The 21,997-nt window shown below is 50.4% G+C and overlaps 1 protein-coding gene across 1 annotated transcript in view; it reads left to right on the top strand.

The window, feature by feature from the left end:
- Positions 1-21,997, top strand: part of ANO2 (anoctamin 2) — a 346,649-nt gene that overhangs the window by 104,498 nt on the left and 220,154 nt on the right. Inside the window, exon 8 of the mRNA XM_069489336.1 lies at positions 2,736-2,800. Coding sequence (XP_069345437.1) covers positions 2,736-2,800 — 65 coding nt within the window. The remainder of the gene's footprint in view (positions 1-2,735; positions 2,801-21,997) is intronic.

Below are 21,997 nucleotides of genomic sequence, written 5' to 3'. Positions count from 1 at the left end.
CTTAGAGGATACCGCATTGAGAGAGGGGCTCTGTGGAGGTTTCTTCCAGCAGGTCTGGGATCCAGCCAGGGCCAAGGCTTCTGAGGCTGGCTGTCAGCGTGGGCTGGGGCTGACTGGGCCATACTGTCTTCTCTGCACATTTCTGTGTTTCCTCCCAGGGCAGCGGCAGATAGGTGTTCTCAGGCTCAGGTTTTGTCTGGACATAAGACTTGGGGAACAATTTGCTTTGGAGGTCAGAGCCTATGAGGCAGACAGTGACGTCCCACAGCCCTCGAGGGGGGCCCTGGCTATATCCCTGACGCAAACTGGTCTCCCTGTGGGCCACGGATGATGCCACTGTGACAACCGAGTGCTGGAAGAGCCCAGGGCTTGCACTCGGGGGAGGGAGCCGAGACCCAGGGCAGTAGAAGCACCCAGGATGAGGCAGGAGGAGAGGTGCTGACTAGACCAGGTTAGGAGCCCCCACCCTGGAATGAAGAGCATCAGTGCTCTTGAATCCAGATCTTCCTCTGCCCTTCATGCACATGAAACCCGTTTTTGTATCTGGGTTTCCTCCTTTGCAAATGGTAGTAACTGCGATGCAGTTTAGCCCTCTAGGGCCCGTGTAATTTCTGGTTCTGTTTTGCAGTTGCCAGGAGATACCATGACAATAAATGCCTATCACCATTAAGTAGGAATGCCAGCTCTCACTTCAGTTTTAATATCATGTCTTTAAAGATTCTTAGGTGAGCAGGGCTGATATTCAAATGGTTACCCACAATACCTGTTAGAGTAGGTTCACCTGCACAGATTTCCCTGTAAATTCTATGTGATGGGTTGGGAGCAGGAAGAATGTAACAAAGTGGCAGCTGTATCATGGGCCTGTTAATTCTTGACATTGAATTTGATTCGGTGCCAGCATCTATTCAGCATGGATATCTATTAGTAGAGGAGGTCTGCTGACGGCCCATTACTGAATCACTTTGTTTACGGGCCGACGATCAGTAGGGCTTGCTGGCCATGCCAGTTCTGCCAAAGTTGCTACAAAAACATCCCAGGATGGCATGGGCCGATACGTGTGGTACATCGTTTCCTCCCTCAGCCTCTTGCACGTGCTCCACTCGGGCTTTTCCTCGCCCCTCCCCTGGAGCCACTCTTGCCAAGGTGATCAGTGACCTCCAAGTCTCCGAATTCCACACACTCTCTTCTCCATTCTCATCTGACCTGACCCTCAGCAGGATTTGACACAGCTTGTTACTTTCCTGTCCTCGGGACCCTTTCTTCCCTGGGCTTCCAGGACACCACGCACTCCCGGTTCTCCTTCACTTGCCAGCTGCTCCCTCTGTGTCCGCTGCCGGCTCACCAGCATCCCCTTGGCCTCTACAGGGTGGAGCCCCCGGGGCCCAGCCTCAGGCCTCTTTTGGACCTAATCTCTCTTCCTTGTTGACGACATCCACTGTTTAATGATTTTACAAATCGTCTCTTCTTTAGGAACCCCCAAGTTTACTGAACTCTCTTATGGACTCCAGATGTTTATATCCGGCTGCGTACTCAGCATGCCCCAAGAATGCCTACAGAGCATCTCACATCAGTGCATCCCTCAGTGAGCTCTTGGTTCCCCTCCTAACCGGCTCTGCCCACAGACTTTTCCCTCCAGTGAAAGATATCACTGTCACTCAGTGGCTCAGGCCAAATTCTCATTTTTTCTCACCCCACATCCAATCCAACGGTAAATCTTATTGGCTCTACCTTTAAAATCTAAGCAGAATCAGCCACTTCTCACTAGTCTCCCACTGCCCTATGGTTCAAGCTGCCACCATCCCTTGCCGGACCATTCTGATAGCCTCCCTCGGCCTCTGCTCACTCTCCGTCTGTTCTCCGCACAGCAGCCAGAGTGAGCCTTCCACATCCTAAGTCAGATCGTTTCTCCCTCTGCTGCAAATCTCCCTGCAGAAACTCTTTCCTCCAGGGCAAAGGACTCTGGCTTCCTTTAAAGTCCAAAGATTTTCGCGTGGCCTGAAAGATCTGGCCATCCTGGCACTTTCTGACATTATCTCCCATCGTTCTCCCCATGCTCACTCCGCACCAGTGCACTGCTTCCCTCTTCTTCCCAGGACCTGCTTATGCACTTGCCTCAGGGCCTTTGCACAAGAAGAGGGTTCTTTAGCCTGGATACTCCCCCATTTCCTTCAGGTCTCAGCTCAAATGTCACCTCCTCAGAGAGGCCTTCCCTGGCCATCCTATCTAAACTAGCAACCCTCTTCCTTCCTTCACATTCTACCCACTTGCCCTGATTTACTTTTCTTTGTGGCATTTATAAATCATCTGATATGTTTATGTGTTTATTTGTCTCCCCAAACCAGAGTGTAAGCAGTGACTTTGGTTTACTGCTGTATCCAGTGTGGGGACAGTGCTGGCACATAGGAGATGCTTTGTAAATACTGGTTAAATGAGAGAATAATGAGTGCCGGGGCTCGTTTTGCTGGACTAGGCAAGACAAGGGAATAAAGAAGGAGGGTTATGCTTAGCAGGCACAGGGCTGCCTCGGCGTGGGGTAAAGGTCCCCTCTGTGTTTGGGGAAGGAGAAGCCAGTTTCCACAGCATCCTGCTTTGGACATCCTCTTTGTGGATGTCTCATGAGAATTTCCTAGAAGCTGGGCTTTGAGGGTAACATTTTGACTTGCTAGGATGCACAAAATAAGGTGAACAGTTTCCTACCTCTACCCCTAACCTGTTTTCTCATTCTTCTTGTTTAGCTGCTGTATCAGGAATGGGCACGATATGGAGTGTTTTACAAGTTTCAGCCTATTGACCTCATCAGGTAAGATGTGGAAGGGGACTTTTGGGAGGATGCCAGAGATGCAAATCCTGAACGCTGTAGCATTGACCCTTTTGACCACTGGCAGTCTGTTGTTAGGCAGAGGGACCTTCCTTTCTAACTGTGTGAGCCCCTGCTCCGTGTCTCGTGGGTGGGGAAGCAGCTGAGACGGGGCAGGGAAATGGAGGCTGTGTGGGGCAAAAGCCCATGTAGATTGTTTTGCCATGGCTGCATCCTGAGGTTCCCGGCACTGTGTTCTCTTTCCCTGCCTGATCTTTGGGAAGAGGGAAGGGAGCTGTCTCTCTTATTCTTTTCCTTAATCTTGTTCTAAGGAAGGACCTGGCTGAAGCTGATTCTGGGGTTATGCCCAAGCGGCCACAGTGTTGACCAAGGGAAGGGACAATCTGGCAGATCACATGGGCAATACACTGGCTGGCCCGACAGGGAATGTGGGCTTTCTATGGCTTTTCTAAGTTAGAAGGGAAGGGGGACTGGGTCCTGGAATTCCTCCCTGCAGTGCTACCCCCAGAATGACGTCCTGTTGCCTAGCACCTTGGAACCCTCCCCCGCCCCCAGCTTCTATAAAACATCAGTGAAAAGTCCTTCCAAAGACCTTACTAGAAGGCAGTGGGTCTGACTAGTCTACAATGGGCTGAGGGCTCTGGGAACTAGACGCTGAGAGCCCAGCCTCCTTCTGGCAGGAACGCTGTGTGCCAATGCTGTGAAGTGGGGACGCACCGGCTGAGCAACTGCAGACACGGTCCCGGGTCCAGGCCTGGCCACTGAGTGCTGCTGTTTCTCTGGGCAAGCCCCATTCCCTCCTTGGTCTTCTGGGTCCTGGTCGTCCTGCATTGGGAAGCTGAGCTAAGGGATCTGGGAGGTCATTTGGTAGAATATGCTCATTGGGCAAAGATGGGGGGCTGGAGCCTACAGGAGTGGGCCCCAAGACTGACCTGATGGACTCCCTGCCCTGCAGTCACGTGTGGCTCTCCTAATGGGCCAGTCAGCCTGAGAATAGAGAGTGTTCCTGGCTGGCCGCCCTGGGCTGGGATCGTGAAAGGGGCAGCAGCCAGAAGAATTGAGTCTAGAGGGAGGAATTCCAGCTTCTTCTTGGAAACAGAATGCAGCATGAAGACCAGAATTTGGGCAGGCTCACCTCCTACAGAGAGATACAGTGGCCCTCCCAGGGAACTGAGGCTTGGTCGAATGTCTCTTGAAAGCAGGTGTTCCAGCTGAAGACCGTTAATTGGGGTGTTGGTTGGTTGGGGGAGCAGGGGCATGGGGGTGCCTGCGACTGTGGCACCCTCGCCCGGCATCTCCTGTCCCCTGGCTGCCTTTCCTGCAGGGTGGGCCACCTAGACTGTGTCCTAGGCCACACCAAGGCTGCTCGCTCCTTTCTTGGTGGGCTTTGATCTTGCTCTCTGGGTCTCAAGTGGCCACCCACTCTGTCACCTGTTTTCTCCAACTACCCATTTGTTTTTTGAAAGTATGATTAAAATATAAAAACTCTGCCTACCAGAGAGCCCTATCTTTTTTCTCCAGAGACTTCAGGCGACTGACCGCCAACTAAGTGGGAAATGGCTCCAACATGCACTTGGTTTTGGCCACCAAAGCAGCCTCACCTGCAGGGCAAGAATTGCCTTTGGAGCGCAGCCCTGCTCTGGGGCCTGGCAGTTCCCGAGGATGGAGAGCTCAAATCTGTCTAGACGGGCACGGGGTGCTGGAGCAGAGCTGGAGGCTGTGCACAGCTGGAGGCAGATGAGATGGCTCCGGCGTGCTCTGGCGCTCCCGCAGGCCCCGGGCAAGGCGCGCTGAGCCTCAGGCATCTCTCAGACCCTGGCTAGGGGGACAGGAAGGCAGGTGGGAATGGGACACTGCGTGCCTGGGTGGGCAGCAGGGGCAGGTGGCTGCTGTTGTCTGCCCAGGCCCGTCAGGAACTCTCCGACCTCGGGAGCTGCTAGACAGACAAGGAATGGAGAGACAGGGCCAGGGGGAATTAGGGGCAGAGGTGGGCAAACAGAGATGGAGAAGCCACGCAAAGGTGCCTGGAGGGCTGGAAAAGAGAACTCTGGGGTGCAGCATGTGGGGGCAGCTACCCACACTCAGCAAGCTCTGCACCAAACTCCCTGTTTTACACCCCCAGCAGATGGCCCTGGCTTGCCTTCTCTGGTTCTGTCAAAGGCCTCTCCTTCCTCCTCTTCATCCTCACACAGCCTTCGGACCCCCTCTCTCCCTTCTGATTCTGAGGCTTGAGGGTGCCCCTTCAGCGCCGTTTCTCTCTTCTGCCATGTCCCCTCCCTCCCTCCTGTCACCTCCCGTTAGGGCCTTTGACCCACAGTGCCCCGCCTGTGCCCCCTGCACCGAGCCATGGCTGCCCCACGCTGTGACAGTTGTGCCCCATGAGCACTTACTAACGTGGAGGGCACCCTCTGTGTGCCTGCAGAGAAGGTGCGCTGGTGTGGTTGGGGCTGAGAGACGGGCGGGAGCAGGGGTGTTTTGATGCAAGTTGAATGTGATAATTCATGCAAAGGTGGGGCTGAGGCATTTCCCGCCTATCTCTCTGGGCTCTCCGCTCCTTGCTTCTAGCACGGAGTTTCTGTTCCTCCTCTGCATTCCCCACACTCCTCCTATGTGTCAATCGTTTGGAGCACTCAAACCCTGTATGATCAGCTGACAGCTCAGGGCGGCGGGAGATCTGTTTGCGTGTTGAAACACAGGGACTAGCTGTCCTTCCCAGTCAGCAGGCCTTCGAGCCCAATTTGAGTCTTGGGGTTTGAGGCTCCCTTCCCAGATGTTGAAAGTGGACAGAGGGGAGGCAAGATGCCCTTCCCTGCAGCCCTTGCCCCTGCCTCCACCGGCTGCACCGTCATCCCTGCCCAGCAGGCTGCACTGTGGCACTGCTCACGGGTCTCTCCCAGCCCAGCGCTCTCCACCCTGATCCCACCTGTGCTCTGGAGACCATGGCCCTGCAGGCGTCAGCTGTGCGTGTGCGTGTGCGTGTGCACATGTGTGTGCGTGTGTGTGTGCATGTGTGTGTAAGAGTTGCCTTGACAGTTCCCTAGGGAGGTACCCCGCAGGGACCCAGGTAAATGGGTACAACCTAACCCAGATTTCTCTGGGAACTTCCAGCCAGCAGCACTCGTCCCCGTCCCCGGGTCTGTGCCCTGGTCTGTGACTAACAAAATGGGAAATGGTACCTGAACCGGAGCGAAATGGCTCTAGCCCCCGAGGGAGCCGTAAGGGGCCCTCCCAGCCAGAGGCGGGGTGTCTGCCTGCACTGCGCTGGCACAACGCCGCAAGGACCTGGGAGGGAAACCGCCTTTATTTTCTGAGGGATCTGCGGGACCTGAGGCTTTTTGGATTTGTACAGGTCTGATCCAATACTAGTCAGGGCCATGAGTTGTCTTTTCACTGCAGTTAATATCTTCCCACAGGCTGATTTTCTTAGCTCGGAAGTTTTGCTACAGATGAGACAAAATGATAGGCTTTAAGCACCTTCTGGGTTTAGCTCCTGACGATACTGTGCTGAAACCGATGTCCAAAACACTTTTTATTTTTAAGCATCTGCCACTGCCTGCCTGTGACAGCAGGAGAAACAGAGGGTTCTAGAAGGCCCATGCGTTATCCCAAGGGCATAATGCACGGGGAGCATTCGCTATACCACGCCAAGACTGCAGTACAGAGAGGGGTTGGTCCTTACTCATTCCCGTCTTTCAGTGATGCTCGCTTCACAAGTGCGGCTTCCTGAACCTACAGTCAGGCCCCAGGCATGAAAGCTCATCCATGTGGCAGCTCTGGAGTTCTCTTAGAAATGTCCCAGCTTGGGTCAGGCACGGTGGCTCACACCTGTATTCCTAGCACTTTGGAAGGCCAAGGTAGGGGGATTGCTTGAGCCCAGGAGTTCGAGACTAGCATGAGCAAGAGCGAGATCCCATCTGTACAAAAAATAGAAAAATCAGCTGGGTGTGGTGGCACTCACCTGTAGTCCCAGCTACTCAGGAGGCTGAGGCAGGAGGATCACTTGAGCCCAGGAGTTTGAGGTTGCAGTGATCTCTGAAGACACCACTGCACTCCGGCATGGGCAAACAACAACAACAACAACAACAAAATCCAAGAAATGTCCCAGCTTGAAGCCTTGAGATATGGAGCAGCTTCCATAAGGATCTGAGAGTGATCTCTATGGGGGTGCCATTTCCAGAGTTTTGGGTGCCACTATGCCCCCACCTTGCTTTGTATCTGGACCATCTTACCATCCCAGCCCTCTCCAGCCCCACCTGCAGGAAGCCTGCCCAGAACCCCAGCATCCCAGGAACTGACTCTCCCTCCTGCTACAAGGCACAGGTCATTGTGCTTGCCAGTGTCCCCCAGGACGACTGCCACCAGCAGGCTGTGTGATTGGACTCATCTCTCCCGGTTTCTGGGCTCCACTTGTACCCTTCTGAAATGAGACACATCCAAATTCCTCCAGGAGGGAGACAGAGGAGGCCACATTCTTTCTTAGGCGGCTTCTCGGCAGGCCAGGCTTGGGAAGGTCCGGCCACAGCTGGTTTGGGGGAGGGAATGGAGAGAGAAAAATGTTTAACAACCCATGATTAATTATTTCCTTAGGCCTGCTGCCTGCTTCTTGATCTTTCCTTAGGGTTTAGAAAGGCAACTCAGCTCAACGCAGTAAACATTTACCGAGGCTTACGATGAGCCAGTCTCTTTGCTCGGCGACAAGGGAAACGCAGCAATGATGAAGGTGGAGTTTATTGCCTTCGGGATCTAGCAGTTACGTAGGGAGACAGATGTAGGCAAGACAGGATGCAGTGAGGGCTTTCAGGACTATAAAAACATACAGACACAATGGTTCGGGACAACAGGTGAAGAGTAATTGTTACTAGCAGAATAAAGAAAGACTTCCTGGAGGTGGTGGCACTTGAATCAGAAATGTTGCTTTCTGAAGGACTGAGGTTAAAGAATGTGTATTCAATCACCAACCTGGACTGCCCTGGGGATGGATTTATTGTTTAGCCTGGTATTAGTCACACTGACCCAAAGCCGGATCCTTCCTCACTGTGACTGGGAGTGGTCTGTCATCTGTGGGGATTTTCTGCCCACCTGGCCCGTGTCCCTTGCTCTGCCGGTGAGCTAGCGGGGAGGCCGGGGTTGGAAGGAAGCGAGGCTGGATCTGCGGAAGGCTAAGAAGCAGGTTGAGTGGGATCAGCACTGCGGCATGTGCACGGGGCTGAGCACTTGAGGGGTGGGGCTAGCTGGGAAACGTTTTGTAGTCTGGAAAGAAATAATACCCATGGGCCTGAAGACTGTTCTTCGTTTACCTCTGAGGCTGTGAGAGCAGAGCAGAGAGAGAAAAGCAGGCAGCAGCCCGTTGAGTCGAGGAAGGAACAAGGAGGACCATGTGGCACATTCTGGCCCATTGCGTAGACAGGGTGTGCACCAGGCTGCTGATCCAGTCTAGCTGGGCTCTGCCCCAGTCTCCTCCTCGCAGTCCTCCACCGACTGCCACTCTGCTCCAGGCGCCCCTTTGCAGGGAGGGCCGGTGGTGCTGTGGCAGGCGGATGGAAAGGAGCTGGCGTGCGCTGCTCTCAGCCCCAGTTCAAGATCACAGCCAACGACTATCTCTGTCTCCCGAGGGTGGCCTCCCCAGCCTCACAGCAGCCTTCCACAGATGGTGGCTCTGTTTTAGATCACATTTTTATTTCCCTTCCTGCAGTATCAGCCACATGGTACAGATGGTGGATCCCAAGGCACCAAGAGGCTCCCCCAGGTTCCCTGTGGCCACCCAGAGTTCCAGGCAGAGTTGGGGAAGGAGGGTGCTGGCTGGCTCCTTGACCCCTACATCACGTCCCATTTCCCAGGGAGGGAGAAAAGCTGATATTGGTCTGATAACATACGACAAGCTATATACGTTGTGCCCTCTTGGCCCTTGTGTGTAAACTCTCAGCTCTTCAGACCCCTGGGGACAAACCATGTATCACAAAGGTGGGAAGAAGCTTAGAGACCAGACAGTTCCACACCTGCCCTGGAAGGAAGGGATGCAAAACTCCTCTCACGGCACATCCGCCTAGCAGATGCCCAGCCTCTGCTCCATTTTTCTTGTAATAGGGAGCGCCTGCCTCGGGGACAGCTTGTTTCCCTGTTGGACACGTCTAGCCACGAGGTCATGGAGCCGGAGTGAGAACTGCGCGCATTTGCCTGGCTTTGGCTTTGGCTCCGCCTCCTGGAGCTGCACAGAGCCCTGTTGTGCGGGTCAGCCCTTTAAGTATTTGGGAATAGCTCTTGCGTTCGTAACAGTTCTCACGTACCCCAGCTTTCTTTCCTCCACCCCAAACACTCCTGGCCTTTCTGCACTTCCTCGTGTGACGCGGGCTCTCAGACAGCCTCGTCATCGCCACCACCCTCCTTGGGGCGCGCTGGCCGGGCAGCCCAGAGGAGGCGGCTCGCACACCTCCCGGGTGGAGCTGAGCGGGTGCTCGCTCTGCACCGTCAGACGCTCTTGCTGGGCGTGTGGAGATGAATTACGTGCGGCCCCACTCTCAGGAGGGGTAAGTTCAAAGTGAAATCTCCACACTCGGAGATGACTACTGGGCTATTCTGGGAAATGAAGGGACAAACCGATGGAGAAAATTGACGAAAAGTAGTTGTGGGGCTGTGGAAAAACATCCTGGGGGAAAACTGACTCCCAAACTAGTCATCTGTGATGATGGGTTCAGAGCTATCAGCCAGGCCTCAGGGAGAGATCTTTGGGGGTGACGGTAGCTCTTTCTAGAAACATCCATGTGGTGTACTGTAACACCACAGACCCTTGAAATTCTCAGAAAACATTTTAGAAACCAAACTAGGCTCACATCCCCTGGTGACCTGCCACATCACGGCAAAGCCTCATGTGTGTCCAGCGTGGGTCGTCACGCCTAAAGAAAACAACCAGGCTGGAAATATTCCATAGGAGGAAAAGTAACGTGGTCAGAGATTGGGAGAGGTGTCCACATAAAGACAGACTTAAACAAGTAGGAGCTTCTTCCTCTAGGAAGGAAATGGAGAATGAGTGAAGCTGATGCTTCAGAAATGAAAAGATGGACAGCGTGACCAGGGACAGGTTCATCAAACCCCAAAGTACTTGCCTGGGGACGTTTCTAATGCCAGGAGCAGGGGGTTAAGAATGAAAAGAGCTCAGTTTTGGCTCCAGCTTTGCTTCCAGTTGGTATAATATTTGGGCAAGACATCCTCTCTCGAATCTCAGTTTCCTCAGCTGTGGAACCGGGGTAGTAGCACCTGTGCTACCCGCCTGCAGTGTTGCTGTGCGGGTTAAGCTGTATTTACCTGCTCTCTCTGGGGAAATATAATACTCATTAAAGTAGCATAATTTTATATGGTTCTTTAGCTCAAGAGTTCCGACAAATATTGTATAATCATAAGATTATGGTTTTCGTTGTAAATCAGTGCACCGTAATCATGGACTTTATGTGCGTCACCATGATGCCTCACAGCCACCCTGCAAGTGGCTATTATTACCTCTGTTTTACAGATGAGGATACTGAGCACAGTGAGGTAAAGGCTTCCCAAAGCCACAGAGCCAGCCTGTCTGGAATTCAAACCCAGGCCCAGCTCTAGAAACTTTCCCCCATCGCGCCATGAAGCCGAAGGTGCTGCGGAGTTCTGTTCAGTGGCTGTCGGGCCAGCTGGGTTTCCAGCTATCTAGTGTCAACCCCTTCCAGCCCCAGTCTCCTAGGGAAAACCGTGGTGTGGACTGCTGGTCAGCGCAGCACGCCGACCACAGCCAACCTCTGTTTTACGATGGGGTCCTCTTCATGAACATCCCTCTCTGTGCTTAGCAGGTGTGATGTCTCACGCTCAGAGCCTCTGTTCAGCAACCCCAGAATGCCATGTTTTTGATTTCTCATTTCTATTTTTTTATGGTCTTTTTTTTTTTTTTCTGACTCCTTCCATGTTGTCAGATTGTCAGCTGTCACTTCTTGCTTTTGTCAACCGAGTAGCTTCTGTTCCCGACTCTAATTGGCTGCTTTGTCTCAGTTGCAGCTTCAGTAACCAGACACCCAAGCAAGTTGGTACTGAGCACAAAGTAAGATGCTTCCACGTCCGACCTGGAGTCTGGCTTCTGTTGGGTGTGGGAGATTGCAGAGGGCCTGCCTTTGTAGTGCAGATGTCCTCTTTTGTTTCCCGGTGACAATGAAATGATGTTTCTGCAGCTCAGGGGCCTCAGAGATGGGACCAGAGTGAGGATGACACAGCAGGGTGCTCTCCCTGGGAAGAGCTGCGGTTTGCTCTCATTGCTTGTTTGGGGAGGTCACAAAAACCCAGCCTATCAAAGAATTTTTCTTAAAATAGAATGCGAGTCAGTGCATCGAGGGTCTACTGGATGCAGAGCTTTGTACTGGGGCTGGTCTTGTGGCCTCAAAGAAGGGGGAAAACAGGGAGCTTGAAGTATAATGATGGGACAAGGTACTCACAACAGAAAGTGTCTGATGTAGGTCACAGACCTGTCAAGTAGCACCAACAGGGAACTAACATTCAAAGCTGTGCAGAGCAGTGCCGGGCAAGGTGGTGAAAGGTTTTGAAGGGCTTAGTAACTGGCTCTGGTGTGGTTAATTAGTGAAAAATGAGACTTATGGGACAAGTGAGTTGTAAGTAAAAAGCAGAGATTTGAAGGAGAAAAATATGGTTGGGAGATTTACAAGATTGGGACTTAGGCATTCATGGTCAGGAGGTGTTGAAAGGAGGGGCTCAAGCATGGGCTGGTGCAGAAGAACTGAGAAGAAGCCTCGGGGCTGAGGGAAGGGGTTGGAGGAGACATCTGACACAGTGTGGGGGAAGACAGTGCCACACAGGGATCGTGGCGCCGGGAACGGCAGGAGATGCTCTTGAGTGGTTCCTCTGGAATTCAGGCAGGCGGGAGACAGAGGTCCAGAAGGGCCTCAGGACTCCTTGTGTGAATAGCTGGACAGGTGAGGGTGGGCACGTGGAAGTTCAGTTCTTCACGCACCCTCGCTCCTGGGGAAACTCTGGGCAAGTCACTCGGCCCCTGTGGACCTACTGAAGTTCCCTGGTGGTTGCATCTCCTCCACAAAGCCTCTTGGCAGGTGCGGTTTTGTCTGTGGGCGTTGAGGTCTCAGGTGGATCTCAGGGACTTCTCTTCCCCTGCAAGCAGTGAGGGGATTGTCCCTGGGATGGGTTACCATGGACATGGCCCAACTGTTTGATCCCGTGAGCCACTATTTGGCCACGTGTCTCCCTGGAACCCCTGAGCTCCCCACTCTTACTAATGATGTTCCTGGAGTGGTGTTCTCCACCCACACCACACGGGTATGTAACCAACATAAACAGAAACGTCTTGACACATTGAATAACATCAGCGGAACACACGTTACAACAACAACCACAGATAGCTAAATTTAATTAGCCGGGCACGCCCGGGCTTTTCGTACAGGCACATGCCTCTGTTTTAGAAACGGAAAACCACAGCATTTTGTGGGTCTGGAAGTCACAAACATAAGAAAGAAAAAAAGAAAAACACACACACACAAACTTTCAAGATCTCTGCCTGAGAGACTGCTGCTGTCTTCTAGTACCTTCTTGGGATTATCTCGAGGGATTCAAAGATGTCAGCAGCTGGGTGACTGCCAGGGAGCGCTGTGTGACCCCGGCCAGCGGCCGGCTCAGACGTGAGGAGTTTATGGAGCTCAGCCTGGGCTGCTCAGCCTGCAGCGGGGACGGGAAACCCTCCCGGGGGCTCAGGCCTCAGAGCTGCTGCCTTGGCCTCACTGGTTTCTTTCACAGAATCCACGTTCAACTGAACATAGTCAAGAGAGACACAGAGGGGACTGCAGGGCTGGAGTTTTGAACTGTTCGTTTAGTCCAGAGGAGGCCAATGCCTGAGTTGCAGCTGTCATCAGTTCTAACAAAACGGCAGCAGTGCCCCAGGCTGCCCTTCTGCTCACCCTCAGCCCCCGGTGGGAGGCAAGCCGCCCGCTGGGAGAAGAGAAGTGGCCACATAGCAAGGTGTCCTAAAACCCCAGCAGGTGCCTCACGTCGGTCTCTCTTGCTGTGGTTCGATCCTTTTCACTTCTCTTCAGTGGGTGCTCTGCCCAGCACCGTCTAGTTCCTCTGTGCAGTCCTGTGAGATCACGTCCCATCTGGGTACGCCAGCTCTTCTCTGGGGTTTGGTTCCTGTGGATTTAGGAGGTTAAGTCCCCTGCTGGTCCGACAGCCAGCTAGGTCTGCACATCCTGCTTGGATCAGCCGCTGCCGGGGGCACGCTCCCCTCGCGAGTCTTTAGGCCACTGGTGATGCCACATTTGCCAGCGTTCCATCGGCCAGAGCAGGTCACGGGGCCACGCACAAACCCTTGGAGCTGGGAAGTACAGGTATCCTCTTTCTGAAGTGGAGAGAAGTTAATATTAATATTTACTGAACACCAATCTGATGTCCCACACTGTGACGATGGGTGTAAACCAGGACTGTCTCGGGCGAATCTGCCCCTGTGGTCCGTGTGAGTCTGACCGCACGGAGCGAATGATCTCGCAGGGAAGACGGATAATGCTGAGTTAGTTGGGAGGGTGGCACAGGCTGCTACGGAGACCGGGGCTGTGACGGGGATACTGATACAGGCAACCTCACCTGGCTGGAGAAGGTCTCCCTGAGAAAGTGACGGTTAAACTAAGATTTAGTGGATGAGGCAAAGCAAAGATGAGCCGGGCAAAGATGAGGGAAATAATGACAGCAGCTGACAACTGTAGGACACTGCCGTGTGGCAGGCTCTGCGGAAGCCTTTGCATCGGCCAACTCGCAACCCTTCGAGACGGACACTGTTATCCTTACTTCACTGAAGAGGAAATTGAAGCACAAAGAGGTTAGTAAGTGTCCCCAGGTCACACAGCTAGCGAGTAAGAGACGGAGGAGGTGAACTCCTGAGTCTGCCCTGCTGCTGGTGGAGAGCCTGGGCGCTGGAGCTGGTGATGGGGCTGGGCACGGAGGAGCCTGTGGGCTGGGTGAGAGTTTGGTCTGTACCCTCAGAGAAAGACATGTCATCGAAGCGTTTGGTGCAATATGTGGGTGGTGCTGACACGATCAGGTTGGTTTTGCTTTTGAAGGATCTGGGCTTCTCTGTTTGGGGCCCTGAAAAGGAACTGGGATTGTATTTCTGTGTCTATCAGGATGGAGAGGTGGGCTGGAAGGCATGGGGAGAAGAACAACTTCTCCTCCTAGGTGTCCTCTGTCTTTCAGAGAGGACTTGGGGGCAGTGTGGACACTGTGACTCTGAGCCCTGAGCCTCTTTCCTCCTCCTCCTCAGCCCTCCCCCGCCTAGCTAGCCCCAGGCTCAGGCTGTGATGGTGGGTGTGAAGCTTCTCTGCCTGCCCAGCAGCGGGTCGTGCTGTGGGGATGCTCACGGCTGCTGCTAGCACATCACTCCCGCCCTTGCTGTGGGCCGTTCACCACGCCCATGTGTGCGTGATCCAACGGAGTCGTCCTGGTACCTGGTGGACTTGGCACGATCATTGTCTCTGCTTTCAAGATGTGGACACTGTGGCACAGAGTGGACAAGCAAGTCCCTTGCCCCACATCACGGGCAGTGTGACGTCAGAGCCCGTCATCTCCCCTGCTTTGCTCCACTTTCAGGGAGGCACACCCACAGCTCCCGGGAAGAGGCGGCTGGGAGCTGAGTGGAGAATGTGTGGACATTCAGGTGTGATGGCAAAGGGTCTCTAGGAGCTCTTAGAACAAAACAGACCTGGCTCCTTAAGCTGGGGTTGCCACAGATCACGGGGCTTAGGAATTTAGATCTGGGAGGGGACTTAAGAGCCATCCAGACTCATCCCTCATGTTAAAATCCTCTCGCAGCACTCAGGAGGCAAGGGGACATGGTATTGTGTCTCAGGCCACTTCCAAACGAGGGATCTTTACTCTGTGCCACTGTAACCGGCTGACATGTAGTCAGATGGTGGTGATCTGGGAGGAAGAAGGGTGTGTGGGATCCGAGGTGGTGACTGATGCCCCAGGCAGGTCGACTTACACACCACCTTCCTCACCTGCAGACTACGGGTAGGCCAGGTGATCTGCAGCATCCCTTCCAGGGCGAACTTTCTGACGTTCTGCAGAGACAGAATCTCAGTCCTGAAGCTGGTGTGGGGAAAAGACCCAGGGCCTCACGGGGAGGCCAAGTTGAACCAGGGATTGCAACCCAGGAGTCTGGACCCCAGCTCTGGACTTCATCCCATGGATCACCACCACCAGGGCACCTCCCACCCCGTATCCTTGAATTTCTCTCTTCCTCTCCCCCAACCCCTCCCCCTTCCTGAACACCCCCATGTCTGTTTTTTTTTGCCTCTCTGGCTTTGATCACATCTGGAGCATTTTGTAGTTGATGAGTGTGTGTTTTCCTGTTGGGACACATGGTGTATATCAGAGGCACTTAAGAAGCCCTGGACAACGAGTGGAAAAGTCTGCGTGGCATCTCAAGGGCTGCTGGCCTGGAGGGTGGATGGCAGCTGCATGCAGGGGGACCTGGTGTGAGGACCAGGGACTCTCTGGGAAGGCCCAGATGCCCAGCCCGGGGACTGCTGCTGCACATGGCTTTGAGTTGTCAGGTGGGGGTGGTGCATGCACGGGGATTGTGTGTCTGTGTGTGTGTGTGAGCACGTGCAAGAGGACTGGAAGGGCCCCTCCACCTTGTTGCCCTGGGAGGCTACCTTCAAGGATTTGCTCTTCATGGTAACTGGGGCTCTTGTCTGCATATCCAGTGACATAAAACAGTGGTATGTCACCTACAGGTGGGCAGTGGGTGAAAGTAATGTGGGGTTCTCTGTCTCTGAGAGGTGAGGGCAGGCAGGACCAGTGGCAGTGAGGATGCAAGAGATGCAGAGTGGGCTTCCCACAGCGAATGAGCTGGAGCATGCCCACCCCTGTGTCCCTGACAGCACTCTCTTTGTTGTCCCTTCCAATCCCCTCCCCCAGCATGGGCCAGACATCCTCGGAGTCCCCAGGCTGGGCAGGTTAGAGTCCTTGTAATTCAGTGCAGGTGAAGATGCTTTGGGCTGGAAGGGTGGTGGTAACGGAAGCAGACAGGCTCTGGGAGGGTGATTCTGGAGGGCTGAGGTCACACTTGCTTGTGTTTTGTTTGTTCTTCCTTGTGGGTAGCCCTGCCTGCACCCGAAGTGTTTATCTCAGGCTTCACGGCTGAGTGTGTCCCCCCACAAAGCTCTCTCTTGTCCCCTTGAACCTTCTCCTCTTTCCTCTCCGACAACCCTCAGCCTTTATTCCTTGTTCCTCCCATCCCCTGTCCTTACCAAGTCATCTGAGCCACTCTGTTTCCATTCACTCTGGGTGACATCTTCCAGCCTTGGGGAGAAGTTGCCACCATCTGAGCCTGCTGGAGGTGATCTTGGAAAGTGATGGAAGGTATTTATAGGTCCAGGGTAGGGGTGGGGCTGGGGAATGCCACGCAGAGTTCAGGCCAGAAGGTTGTTTATGCTATTGCAACTCCAACAGAGAACAGCCCTGTCTATCCATGGCTCAAATTAAATTGCAAATGCCCCTGAACTCAGGATTAGGAACATAAACAACTGGTGAGTTGTAGACTTCAAGCAAGAGTAAACTCAGCAGGGGAGAGGCCTGGTGCAGGGCTGGCTGGCTGGCGATGGATTTTTCCAACTGATGTTTTTCCAAGAGGCTTCCCTGCCTTCTTGGATTCCAGGGACCAGAGCACTTCTCTTGGGCAGCACATCTGGGAGTGTGGCCTCCTCTCGGTTGTGAAACAGTGAGGGGAAAGAGGAGAGAAGATTTCCTAGTCCTTCTATTTAATTTGTCCTACTTAGGGAGGGGATTTAGGAAGAGGGTAGAGGGCTGAGTGAAAGGCTGGGGGAGTCATCTCAGGGAAGTCTCTGACATTTATATTTCTGCCTTACGGCAGAGCACCAGGGGTTGAGCCTAAGCATAGGATGCTGTGATGAGGGCTCAAGCTTGCCTGGCCTGGCCTCTCCGGTGGGGGAAATAGGTGGCCACCATTGTGATGTGACTGGCTCATTCATTAATTTACTCATCATTCAATCCACTCAATGATTCAACAAGCACTGGAGCAGGAACCAGCTCCAGCGGTGGTAACAAAAAATCCTGGCCTTCATAAAGTTCATAGTCAAGTTGAAGAAAAAGGCAAGTCAGCTAACACCTACTGGTGCATGGTAAATGCTGAGACAGGACACGTCTCTCAGAGTTACAAAAGAAGGGCTTTGGAATCCGTCAGAGGAGGCCTCCTGGAAGATGCAATGGCTGGGCTGAGTTTTGAATAATGAATTGATGTGAGTTGGGTGCAGGCGAAGGGGATGGACGGCACGAATTAAGGTGTGAAGGGGAGAAAAAGTGGGGTGCCGTTGGAATGCAGAGTGTGCGTGAGGATGGATGGTGAGGTGGGAAGGGTAGGCAGAGTTAGATCGCGATGCCAGCCTTGTCATTAGCTAAAGTGATGTGGAAGGATTTTAAGTAGGAAATTGGTGAGATAAAACTTCAAGGATGTTATTTGAGGGATAGAAAAATTTCTCCTACTTACTTTTCCCAGAAGTAGGTTACAGCCAGCGCCAAGCAAGGCCTTGTGGAAGGGGGCATAGGTTGGATCTCTAGTGGGAGGGGGGTGCTACGGTGGGCGAAGAATTACAGCTTCTTGAGAGGGAAACTTCAGGTGAGGAAATGGAGGCTCAAGAAAGAAAACTCAGTAGCCCAAGGCCACAAAGCTGCTAAGTGCCGGGGCTGTGTCTTCTGGGTGAAAGCCAAAGAGAAATGTGGCCCTGTCGTCTTCATTTTCAACATCTCCTGTTACCTGTGGAAATGGGCAGGAGTATTCTCGGGAATGTTTATGCAGAGTGCACATGCAGACTACAAATTCACCACCCCCCTGGCATTTTGCCACGACACTTCCTAAGAACTGGGCTTACTTGTTTCTATTTCATCTTCTTCTGTTCCCTGTTCCCCTGGGGTAGAGATTATAAAGAACAAAGGCAGAACGATTGGCCAGTGTCAGTCAAGGGGGCTGTCTCCTGAGGTCTAGTCACTAGCTCTGGGCCTTTGAGAATGAGTGGTGTACTTAAGATTTTCAACTGATGCACATCCGGGTAAAGTAGTTACCTTGAAAGATAACAGAATCAAGATTCAAAATGTTCTTGACAGGACAAAGCCCTGAGCCGAAACCAACACAGTGAAATGTAATAGTGGTAAATGTAAAGCCACTAATAGAATACAGGGCGGAGAGACCTGGTTTGGCAGGCATTTGTGTGAGAGAGATGGGGGTGGTGGTGAATTGAGCGCCGATGCATGTAAGCTCTCAAGGTATGGCGGAAACATCAACTTGTCTTACACTGAAGCAAGGAACTTGTGGAATACAAATTGTAGGTTATTATGGTGTTACCACCTTTGCGCTGTCCATCTCCATGGAGGATGGTGTTCAGTTCTGGGCACCCCATTTTGAGCAGTAGATTGGCACTAGAGAAGATTCACAGATGTTGCAAGTTGGTGAGCCCAGGGAAACATTTCATCCAGTAGACATTTTAAAAAATTTGATTCAAAAGATGTTGTAGAAACATTAAATGTGAATATTTTCAGTTGGAGCTCATGCCCTCTAGTTCCCCAGAGTGCTCAACATCCCCTATTACCTTATGTCCAACCCAGGGGCTGACATTCCACTATTTCACTTAAATTTGCAACCCTTAGGTTAAAAGCAAGAGTTCCCAACTTTTGCAGCACACCAGAATCACCTGAGAAACCTTAAAAATGCAGATTCCCTATTTCCACATCTGACCATGATGGAGTACAGGTACAGGACTTAGAATTCTGCTATAAACAACTAGAAACCTGGTTAAAATATATGTAATAACTGTTTTCAGTCATTAGATAATAGGCAGGTAATCTCTAAAAGAACAAGGTTAGCTTTACAGTGGCTCTGAACAAGTACAAAATGAAATAGCAAAATGGTAGATTTAAACCCAACCACATTGATAATTACATTAAGTATGAATAGCCTAAACATTAAAATTAAGAGGTAGAAATTGTCAGATTTAATAAAAATTCAACACCCAATTATATGCTATCTACTAGAAACCCACTTTAACTATAAAGGCACAGATATGTTAAAAGTAAAAGGATGACGTAAGTTATACCAGGTAAACACTAATTAAAAGAAAGCTGAAGTGGCTATGTTAATATCAAACAAAGTAGTGTTCAGAACCAGAATATTATCATAGATATGGATAATATTTATACTGATAAAGGGCTCAATTCAATTAAGAAGACATAACAATCCTAAGTGTGTGTGTACCTAATAACAGAGCTTCAAAATAAATTGAGCAAAAATTGACAAAGCAAAAAGAAATATACAAATCAATTTTATTTGGTGATTTCAACTTTTTTGGCAATTGAACAAGTTGACAATCAGTTAGGATATAATATACTTGAAAAACATTATGAATGAACTCGTCCTTATTGATATTTATAGAACACTATGCCCAGACTGCAGCAAACCACTGTTTTTACATGTATGTGGACCACTTACTGAGCAAGATTATATTCTAGCCCATAAAAAAATTCCAATTATTTTTAAAGAATTCAGATCATACAGCATATGTCCTGTAACCACAATGGAATTAAATTAGATATAATTAACAAAGTGACCTATCCAAAGATCATCTTGCCTACTTCCCTACATTTATGCAGGACCAACCACACCTCATTCTTCTGTTACAAGCTGACCTAAGCCAATTCAGTCATGCACAATTCTTTTTTGCCACACAATGGTGGCCCCTGGAGAAGTTTTGAAATAAATGAGAATTATTGACTAAACATTTATTAGCAAGCATGAAAACAGAAGTTCATATGACCTGTTCAGGATGCCCCAACTTGCTGTTCTTTTATCTTCTCTGGCTATCTCCTTGCCTGAAAGAAGCACTTCAATTCTAGAGACAGAACTTTGTCACTCTTATAACTAGTGTCAGAGAAATAGAATCCAAGCATGGGGCAAATGATGCTGTAAAATGAGAAATTGTTTTTACTTTTAATTTGAAACAATTTCAAACTTATAGTTGTCTTTCAAAAATAATACCAAGAACTCCTTATTGTCAGCACTCAGATTCACCAGTTGTTCACATTTGCCACATTTACTCAGCTAGACACAGAGTCACTTCGGACATTAGCATAAGGCATCATTCCTGAGGACAGAGGACACAGGCGTCCGTGGATATTTATAAATGAGGGTGAGGAGTATGTCTGAAATATGTCTGGCCAATCCATAGTATCTGAATACCTCATTTCACCAAATGAGAGCCCTTTTCTTACATTCATTATGCCAGTCAACGGGCTGTTATTTTCACCAATGAAAATCCATTTCTGACACTCTGCATGCTAATTAACCAGGTTCTGGTCATTAATAGTGATCACCAAGGGCAGAAATGATTGCAGCAGCCTCCTTTGAGCTGGGCTTTCTGAACACCTGGCCCTGAGCCTTCTTGAGTGCCACCTGCCCCCCAGCTTCAGTCCAGTAAGACAGTATTCTCACATTTTATATGATGAAGTATTTGAAAGAAAATTCTACACATTGTAACATTTTCCTAGATGGTTTCCCCCTTTTACAGATGTCCAGGGAAGGATGCCTGTTGGCCTCGTTACAACCCATCCCAATATCTCACAAAGTCATCAGGGTTTCCTTTTCCCCCTTCCAAAACTGTTTCCAGGGACAAATTTATTCTTGTTTTTAGAGCCTTCCTTTAACTTTGATTTAAGACTCTCAGTTCCTGAGGGCAGAGGGTGGGTTTGGCTGAATTTCCCAGTTGGTGTGTTTACAAGCGAAGGATCATCCTGCAGCCAAGTACATGGCGGCTGCTGACTGTCTGTGGTTGTCGCGTTAATTGTTTTATGCACAGATAATTGTTTCCAACTATCACTTTGTTTGCTTGAAGTCTCTACTGACATCAAAGGAGGACTGAATGTGTTAAGAGCTAGGACTTACTAATGGAAGTTCTTCTGTTTTCTTCTGTAAAGGCTTTTGGAGCCTAAGAAATCAGACATTGCTGCTTAGAAGCCAGGGCATGGGTCAAATGACTCTGCAAAATGAGGAGAAATTGTTTTTATTTTTACTTTCTGATTTGAAATAATTTCAACATTGCAGATGTATCTCAAAAATAATACAAAGGAACTCCCTATTGTCAGCACTCAGATCTATCAGTTGTTCACATTTGCCGTATTTACTCTTCTGATCATATGACTATGTGAATATTATGAGTATTATATATAAATGTATGTGAATCTATAGGAACATAAGCATAGATGTATATGATAATAATATGGGCATATTATTATCACTGAACCATTTAAGAGTATGTGACATACATCAAACCCCGTTGTCCCTAAATACTTCAGTGTATATTTTCCAAAAACAAGTATTTTTTTCTTACAGTGTGCTTTTCAAAATCAGGAAATGTAACGATGCGATATCATTATCTATTCTATAATCCATATTGAAATTTCAATTGCCCCAATAATGTCCTGTATTAAAACTTTTTTTTTTTCAGTCCAAGATCTAACTTAGGATCACACACTGCATTTAGTTGGTGCATCTCTGTAGTCTCCTTTAATCTGGAATCCTTTTTTTGCCTCTCATGATGTTGATGTTTATGAAGGATAAAGGTTCATTTTATAGACGGTCTCTCAGTTGGGATTGACCTGACGCTTCCTCATGACGATGAGGATTCAGACGGCGCAGGAGCCCTGCATAAGAGATGCGTGAGCTCTCTTTCCTGATACGTCACAACAGCAGGTGTATTCACTGCCCGTATTTTTCATTACTCTTTCATGTAGAACTGGTCTGGGTTCGAGATGACCAAATATGATCAAAGATTTTATTTCATTGATCCCAAGAGTCTGCTGATTGCAAGATACACGTTTATTCCATGTTAAACTGTTGGTTTGTCCCTCTTGTTGGTGATATTAGCTGTGATCATGGGATTATGGTGGTGTCTTCCAGATCCCTCCACTGTGAGGTTACTGGTTTTCTTCGTAATTATTAAATAATTTATGAGGAAAGTCTTTGAGACTATGTGAATATCCTGTTCCTTATCAAATTTTCGCCTATTACTTTTAGCATGCAGGAATTCTTTTTAGATTATTGTATCTGTTGGGTAGCATTTTGAAGGAAAAGGGATTGGAGGGACT

Source organism: Eulemur rufifrons, chromosome 16, assembly GCF_041146395.1.
Source record: "Eulemur rufifrons isolate Redbay chromosome 16, OSU_ERuf_1, whole genome shotgun sequence".
In the NCBI taxonomy this organism is placed as follows: Eukaryota; Metazoa; Chordata; class Mammalia; order Primates; family Lemuridae; genus Eulemur; species Eulemur rufifrons.
Note: the sequence above shows the minus strand (reverse complement) of the source record. Positions and strands in the feature narration are given on the sequence as shown.